The sequence below is a fragment of the Octopus bimaculoides genome, chromosome 11, assembly GCF_001194135.2.
Source record: "Octopus bimaculoides isolate UCB-OBI-ISO-001 chromosome 11, ASM119413v2, whole genome shotgun sequence".
In the NCBI taxonomy this organism is placed as follows: Eukaryota; Metazoa; Mollusca; class Cephalopoda; order Octopoda; family Octopodidae; genus Octopus; species Octopus bimaculoides.
In genome coordinates this window covers 22616907-22625443 of record NC_068991.1, presented here as the reverse complement: position 1 = coordinate 22625443, position 8537 = coordinate 22616907, and the positions used below count along the sequence as shown (strand labels likewise).

Here is an 8537-nt window from a genome sequence, read left to right as displayed (position 1 = left end):
CACATACATTAACTACATTGATTAATGCAATATACGGTGATATGTAATCATAAAACACGTGGAGACACTGAAATGATGAAGACATTGAAATGAAGAATAGAATATCTAAACTAATACTTCAAAAATGTAGAAACTTGTTTTTGATAATGAACAAAAAAAAAAAAAAAAAAAATTACTGTGTTTAATAAAATTTGAGATCAGTTTACATAAAAAAATTATGCTCCTCAATAAGTATGTATATAAACAAACAGGAATCAGCAGTCAGAGCTACATGCATTGGCAGCTCTCACAATTAATTTCAACCTTGTTCCTCTCTGTTCATATGCATTCTTATTCTATATATTTACACTTGGATTAGTAATTTTAAAAAATTGATAATTTTGCAAAAATATCAGTGTCAGTAAATTAAACAAAAACAAATGACAACAGTAATTCACAAATTGTTTTTCATTAACAACATAAGAATTAGCAAAGCCAACTTAGTTAAGACGATTCATAAACTGTGGCTTCTACTGGAAAACATTTTTCTTAGTGGTTAGTAATGAAATGCATGTGCTTGCAAATGGTTACCTTATTGTTGGAAATTTCTAATCATGTTAGAGAGACATGACTAATGACGGTAGCAAGGCTATAAAACAGGAGCGTGTTGGTGCATGCAGCTTACATAAATAGTAGCTGAGATACAATAATAAAATCACAAAAGCTGATTAACCAAAAATACTGCCTTGCCTTTGAGGTGCACAGCTCAGCATTAAAATATTGAAACAGACCAAGGAAAAATATTGAAAAGCCTTCATGCAAATATTATTAAGTAGGCGTGATGGAAGTATGGGAGTTGATGGCTATTTCGATTAGTTACACAAATTGTTTATGCCTTCAAAGAATATATATAACATGTATACATACATGTGTGTGTGTGTGTGTATTTGTATATATATATATATATATATATATATATATATATATATATATATATATATATATATATATATTTGTATACATATGTGTGTGTGTGTGTATATGTTTGTGTGTATATATATATATATATATATAGATGCATATATATACATACACAAATATATGCACATAGGCACATACATATGCATACATACATATACAGATATATATAGTATTTGAAACGACTATTACAATTTAAAAAAAAAAAATAGCAAAAATGTTTAGAATTGTAAATTATTTACCAATACATTACGTGATCTTGAATTTCTACGGAATTTCGCCTGCAAATTCATCCAAGAATGAGTTTTGAATTAATAACTCATGAAAGAAAGTTTCAAAAGACACTCATCAAATGATACCAACAGAAAAGAGTTAAGAAAGAGTGTACTTTCAGTGTCAGAGTAATCGCTGAAAGATTAAAAAGCACAACAGAAACAGCAGCTCGTACAAAAGGGATACATTTTCAATAGATCACCTTGCAAAAATTTTGGATAAACATTTACAGAGTGAATTCAAAAGAAGCTGATGTAAATTTTCTTGTGACATAACTCATTGTGGGATATTTATATTGCCTCAAACTATATCAATTAAAAAGATGATCGTATATATATTTTTTTTTCTGGATGCTTTTCTAATGTATCCCATGAATTAATAAAAAAAAAAAAAAAAGGAAGAAAAGAAATCAAAGCTGAAGCCTAACACATAATACTTATAGATTATAAAGTGTTATGGCATGGACAAATAAATAAAACTGAGGGTTAATAGTTTAAATTTATAGCTTTATTAAATGCTACATGAAGAACAACATTGGCTACAGTCCAGTACATGAAAGGTATAGCTTAATAAAAAGTGCTGCAACATATGAAACAAAACATAATGAAGCCAGCCCAAAAAATGAAATATAGAGATTTACAAAGTACTACACAAAGAACAGATACTCAAGGTGAAGCTAAAAACACACAAAACACGGAGCTTCTAAATAATTACAAAAATAACAAGGACAAACATCCAAGCAAAGGCCCAGTACATGAAACCTAAAACTTTTTATAAAGGTGTTGTCAGAAGAAAAGCACGCAGGAGAAAACCCAAAATAGCTGATCAAAGATTAACAAAGCTGCATCTTAAATTTCTGAAGAAACAAGATTTGCAGAATGCAGGAGTGTTTTGAGTGCAAACAGTGCATTAAAGAACTGATATAGTAACTGAGCTGCTTCAAACTGCTGTGCATGGAACAACATGAAAAGTTCGACAATTGCACTGAAGTGCAAAAGACTATGCATAATTGATGGTAAACTTGATTACTTGCAATAATGTTTTCAATAATTGGCACAAATGTGAAGGTGACAATAACATACTGAGTACAAATTTGGAATGTTATTGAGCATATAAACACACATAGACACGAACACATACATACATTCAGATACATATATACACACACATACATGTGTGCATATGTGTGTGCATATGTATGTTTGTATGTGTGTATATACATGTGTGCATGTATATTTGTAATGTATGTGTACATAAATATTAATGCATGTGTGTGTGTGTGTGTGTGTACTTTAGCCTATCAACACTTGGTATAAAGCTACACCTCTCTCTAATGCAACTCCACACAGTTAAAGAGTAATTTCTTTGTCATGTAAGTTATTTGGTAACCTCATTAATGCTGATGTCATGAAAAAAAAAATACTCACCCAGTACACTGTGTAAAGTGGTTGGCATTAGAAAAAGCATCCAGCCATAAAAATTATGCAAAAACAGACAATGGAGCACGACACAGTCTTTTGGCTTGTATCCGTTCACACCATTGGACCCATGCCAGTATGGAAAAAAAGGTATTAAATGATGATGATAATGGTGTGTGTGTGTGTGTGTGTGTGTGTGTGTGTGTGTGTGTGTGTGTATAACAGTTGTTGTGAAAACAGTTGAGTAGCTAAGGTATCAGCAGGTAGTTCAGGAGTTTTGTGTTTATATTTTTTTAACAGTTAAGTCAGAGGAAGAAAGGATCACTTGCAACCCTTTTCATACACCCTCAACAGTTGTAGTGGAGTGAGGGAAGAAATTACCTTCACAGCAGGGACCTAGCCTGAATTCTTGCAACAGATTGTACTCTGCAAAAAACATGAATGCATCTCAGTGCAATGGGTTGAGAGGAATTCATGCCAGGTCATCTGGGAAAATTGCCTTTAAGAGACTTTCCAAAGCAAGTTTCATCTTTTGTCTCTTTATAGCTAAAGACAGAGAAGCACCAGTGGTTCATAGTGACAATAATATTTATCATATTTTAACAATCATACCCAAATGAAAGCAATATTTGTTAACATATAAAATTATTTAGTGATGCAAAGCAGAAAATGAACTTCTGACAATGCAAGCATGCCTCTTGGCTTTATTTTTATGTTAGCAATCATTACATTTCACTTAAAGTTCATAAGATTCTTAAGTTTTGAATGTCACAGTCATTATTTTCCCTTTTTCTATAAGCTTAAGAGCCTACAATCAACAAGGAAGTTCTACATAGTCTTTTAACTTACTACAAATAACAATAAAATATCTCTCAACTCACATCCAAACATCTTTTAAAAAAAGAATGGTAAGACACAGTGGTTAATGCAGTCCCAAATAAACAATATGTGAAAAAGTCAGGATGGTATAATTAGTAATATGGGTGGTATGTCACTGATTATAGGGCGGACCTATGACAAATATAATCATCATCATTAGTTTATATGCCTAATACAAAACAGATGGTTTATAGACAGCAAGCAATTAGCTATCGAAATTTGTTTACAGAAAACCATCTCCCATTAACATTTGTCTTATCTCTTTAGCATTTAAACTGGCCATATCTGGCCCAAATATTCTATCTGTTTTATCTTCAAACCAACCAGATCTGGCCTCTCACACCGACTTTACAAAGTCATTCTAAAATTAAACAATCATGTCATCAAAATCTCAAAGTTATGATTCTGATGCATGATTAATTCAAAACAATGTGAATAAATAAGCATTATGTTTGACAGAGTAATATAAATGCTGAGGGTCAAAAGCATCAAAGAAGCATCAGTATAAGATTACAATCCCTGCAAACTTCTGAAAAATATTCTACATAAATTATATTGAAACTGGAATGAGGCAATAGGCCTAGTGAAGGGATTTGAAACACATATTCATCATTTACTAGGTGAATGACTACATAGTTAATAACACTAGAGCAGCTAAAAACTCCCCTTTCAAATTTAGTATCATTTCAACAGTACTAGCAATACAATAAAGTACAAAAGACAGAAACTTGCAAGTAAGTATAGCCAAATGATATGAATCATATTTTCATTTAATTTGATAAGCATGAGTAGACACAGCTGGCTTCTCAGTGCTCTCACCTTTAACATTGTGAAACAACCAGGATGTTACAGCAGGAGGCTGAGAGGACTGTACCACTACTTGGCTATTTGAGTAGACTGGCATAACATAAAATGAAGTGTCTTGCTCAAGGACATTGTATGCTGTGTGGTTCAGGAATTGAATGTGGATTTTATGATCGTAAACCAAACACCCTGCGTCTTCATAGTAAAGTATTAAGTAGCTTAATAGTACAATTAAACTGATAGAAGTGGAAACAACATATACTGCCTAATTTGAGTGGCAGACACTTTGTGGTGTAACCGATAATAAATGGGGGTTCCTGTTCCATAAGCATGCCAGGTGCTCTGGTTTTGTTGCATACTAGTGTTTATAATCTCTAATGTAATTTAAATAGAGAAAAAGTCTGTACAAATTTTCTGTGCTCTATGTGATACAAGAGTCCTCTACAGTCCTCATGAAATCCTTGTTCAGAGTCACTTTCTATTTAACATGTACATAAATATTTATGCATTAAGACATTAAAAGTGCCATAATACTTCACCTAAGTATAGTGAGATTCTATTTCACTACCATAATTACATTATGAAGATAGATAAGGTAAGATTCCTATTGGGCTTGAAGCCTCAAAGCAATTTAAGGTATCATTACAAAATCAGCAAATACACACCCATCATGCTATGATAACCCTAGAAGGGTGTAAACAGATTAAGAGATTGATGAGAAACTATTATTTCCATAATTCTTGGAATGTAATATTCAACCTTTTTATAATAAATATCTTAGAAATTCCTCAACAGCTTAATTAATAGATAGGATTTTTAATTTCCTTGAGTTTAAAATTATAAAATAGCAGTCTCTCTCTCTCTCTTCACACGCACACACCAAGACAAAGATAATCTATACAGTTATGCATACACACAGCTAGCCATCTACACAGACACACTCACACACTGTAACAACCTACAGATACACAGACACACAATGTAACAACTTACAAATACACTCACACACACATACAGGTAATCATCTTTACAGTTACACATATACACTTAACTATTTAGACTCTCATACATATAATAACTTACAAATACATTCACATCTCAATTTAAAGACATGCACATAGGCAAGTGCCTGCACAGAGGTAACACTCTACACACATATCTATAAATATAACAACGACAGTTTAAATGTTCACCATCACCTCTGCCACACACACACACACACACACACACACACACATGTTCATGCACACTGTTAACTTTATACAATACAATGTTAACTTCAGCTTTGGACTTCTCTACCATTTCAATTGAGGTAAAAACGAAAATGTCAACTCAACCTGGAGACATTCACCTAATCGTATATCAAAGGTTTTCATTTTATTTATAGACTGGATGCTAATAACAATCATATTAATAGAAAACACCAGAATCAAAATGTTATCCAAATTCTAGAAGTCTAGAGTCATATGCGTTTTGTTCAGACTACATATTTTTGTGCTTCAATCATCTTCAAATAACATGTAAACATACAAGACATAAGAATTGAGTGATGGTGAATATTCATAACCTTTTACATAAGACTTTAATCAAGAATTAATTAGCCAGCTTACTTCCAGAGTAATATTTGAGTTTAGTCTTGCAAGTTAAGAGAAACCTCAACAAAGTGCTCACACGGAATTCATATTCAGCTAAAAGTTAATTTGTATGGTTTTTATCATCATTATTTGTTAGGTTCAATGTTAATCCTGAGTAGACCTATAATTAATGGCCTTCCAGTCATGACCATCTCAGTCTTTCTCTTGAGCAGTGTATGTCTAGCACAACCATTATTCAATGTGTCCCTCCTTTTGCAACATAGTATTTGTAATTTAGAAAGATTTGGGTGCCCTTTCTAGAAAATTGAGTTAGCCTATGTAAGCTCTTAGTGCAAACAGTTTTAAAAGGCCAACGTCATTCAAGTAATGATTCACCTAAAGAATAACAGTACATAGTTTAATGACAACAAAGTTGCACAACTGTAGCCATCATCAATAAATATACAAAACCACAGATGGCTTTGAGTTGGTCAAAATCACAGCTGCTGTTTAACTCCCAATTCAGCTCTGATCTAGCAAACCTTATATGATAAGAGTTCTTGCTGTCTTTTTCCTTTACTTCTTTTTTCAAACATATTTAATCTCAAACTATACTATCTTTCCTGGCTTAAGCCAGTAAGATGTGATTCAAGGGACATTCGACTATTATTCTTAGTAGGTCAAGCAGCTACAAAGAGGTTCTCCTGTTAACTCATAGACATCTGATCCTAGTATAAAGTACTGGACCATGCTTATCCCCCAAATAACATACAAAGAAAGCTTACAACAAAAACTATGAAAATTAACAACAAATCAAGGAATTTGAAATTTGTATTTTAAGAAGTATTAGCAAAACACTAACACAATGTGTTACAAGCTGAAAACAAAATGCTTTCAAATCATAAGGAAACCATTTCAACTCTGCCAATTTAACCATTTGCCTGTCCCATGTATCATATGTGACAGGACATATTTCCCTGGCATACATGCACCACAAATGATACGCATTCCTACCTTTTTTTTTTTTTTTTTTTCAACAAGAGTAATTTGGGACTTTGTGAAAGGAAACCTTAGTATTATTCCGAATGTGGGAAACAAGGGTTAACTAAAAGTCTGAAAACAAACATGGACATTTTAGAACAAACTTATCAAAATGTTTTGGATAGGGAAAGGGTTAACAATGCAAGATCTCCCTTTGTGTGCAACCCGAAAATCTGCAGGGTTATTAATATAATGATGATATGAAATACAAAGTAACCAGTGAAACACTGCTACCAAGATCAGTTCAAGAGGAAAAAAAAAAGTTGTGGGAATGCGTGGGGACAGCCATCTCAATAGGATGAATAAAATTGAAATACTCAATAAAACAAGTGAGAAAGGCTAGTGAGGTCAAAAATGGAGAAAAACTGGTTTACCAAAGACAAAAAAGAAATTGATGTGGGTTGGATGAAAGATTATTTAACTGGCAAAGGATGAATACTTAATGGAAAGTAACATTTTTGGTTACTTTCACAAATATTAGTAATGTAAGTGAAAATAATCTCAACCAAAAACTGAAGCTTAGATTCACTGGAGAACAACAGCAAAAAAAAGGTTAGTAAATTCAGGCAGTGCCTGGATTACTAAAGTTGTTGTAACAATAGTTTTGCATCATCCTAATGTACTTGATATACAAACAGCAATAACAGCAACAACAGTTATAGCAAGTGTCTCCACAGGCACATATTTAGCTCTTTGCCTGTCCAATGTATCACATGGGATACATAGGACATATTTCTCTGGCGTCCAGATATCAGATACTCCGATTTTTTTTCAACCATCAGAGTAACTTGGGACTTATGAATAGAAAGCTTTATATTATTACTCAGAGGGCACGAAACTAGGACTAAATCAAAATCTAAAAACAGGCATGGATGTTTAGGACAGGCAAAAGGTTAAATATGGTATATCATTATAATGAACTTATTCAACAAGCATCAATATGGATTTGAGGATTTATTCAAGAACCATCAGCATGGGTTTGAGGGTAATCATTTTTTACTGTCTCAAAAAGAAAGCTCCACATAAGTTGTCTTTGAATTGACTGCGTTTCATAACCCACCTGTAACTTCTCAAAATAAGCAACTGTATCTGAGAGAGAAAGAGAGAGGCATAATTGGTTCAACATCCATTAACCCTTTCGTTACTATATTTCTGGCCAAAATACACCCCTTATGAGTTTCAATTAAATTCTAAAATAATCATGAATTTAGACTAGTCTCATTAAACACCTGTAACTTTTTTATTTATCAACATATTAATGTGATATTTGGAACATAATTAAAGAAAGGGTTCTTAATCAATTCTATTGCATAATTTTTGTCTCTAAGTTCTCCACATACTGGGGGGGTGGGGGTGGTACTGCTAGTGTCTCTCACATGTAAATATTGGTTCAGCTTCACGAATCGTACTCGTTCATAATACTGGAAATATATTCATCGGCAAAAGGTTCCTGATCGCTCCAGTAATTTGTTATTCTGGGTAATTGTCTAATACCCATAATAATATTTATGGCAAAAAATGCCCGTATTTCATCTACAGTTGCAGGAAACCACAAGCTATCTTTTTTTTTCCGGTTTGTTTACAATCTGCG

General features: G+C 32.8%; 1 protein-coding gene across 17 annotated transcripts in view; it reads right to left on the bottom strand.

Annotated features, from left to right (window-relative positions):
- LOC106879405 (phosphofurin acidic cluster sorting protein 2) overlaps positions 1–8537 on the bottom strand; it is a 304160-nt gene that overhangs the window by 120092 nt on the left and 175531 nt on the right. For 16 of the 17 annotated variants that reach the window (XM_014928957.2, XM_014928950.2, XM_014928951.2 and 13 more), the window contains one exon: positions 1200–1238. The exons of the other annotated variant lie outside the window; for it this stretch is intronic. In XM_014928957.2, the coding sequence (XP_014784443.1) occupies positions 1200–1238 (39 nt within the window). The remainder of the gene's footprint in view (positions 1–1199; positions 1239–8537) is intronic. 17 annotated transcript variants of the gene reach the window in all.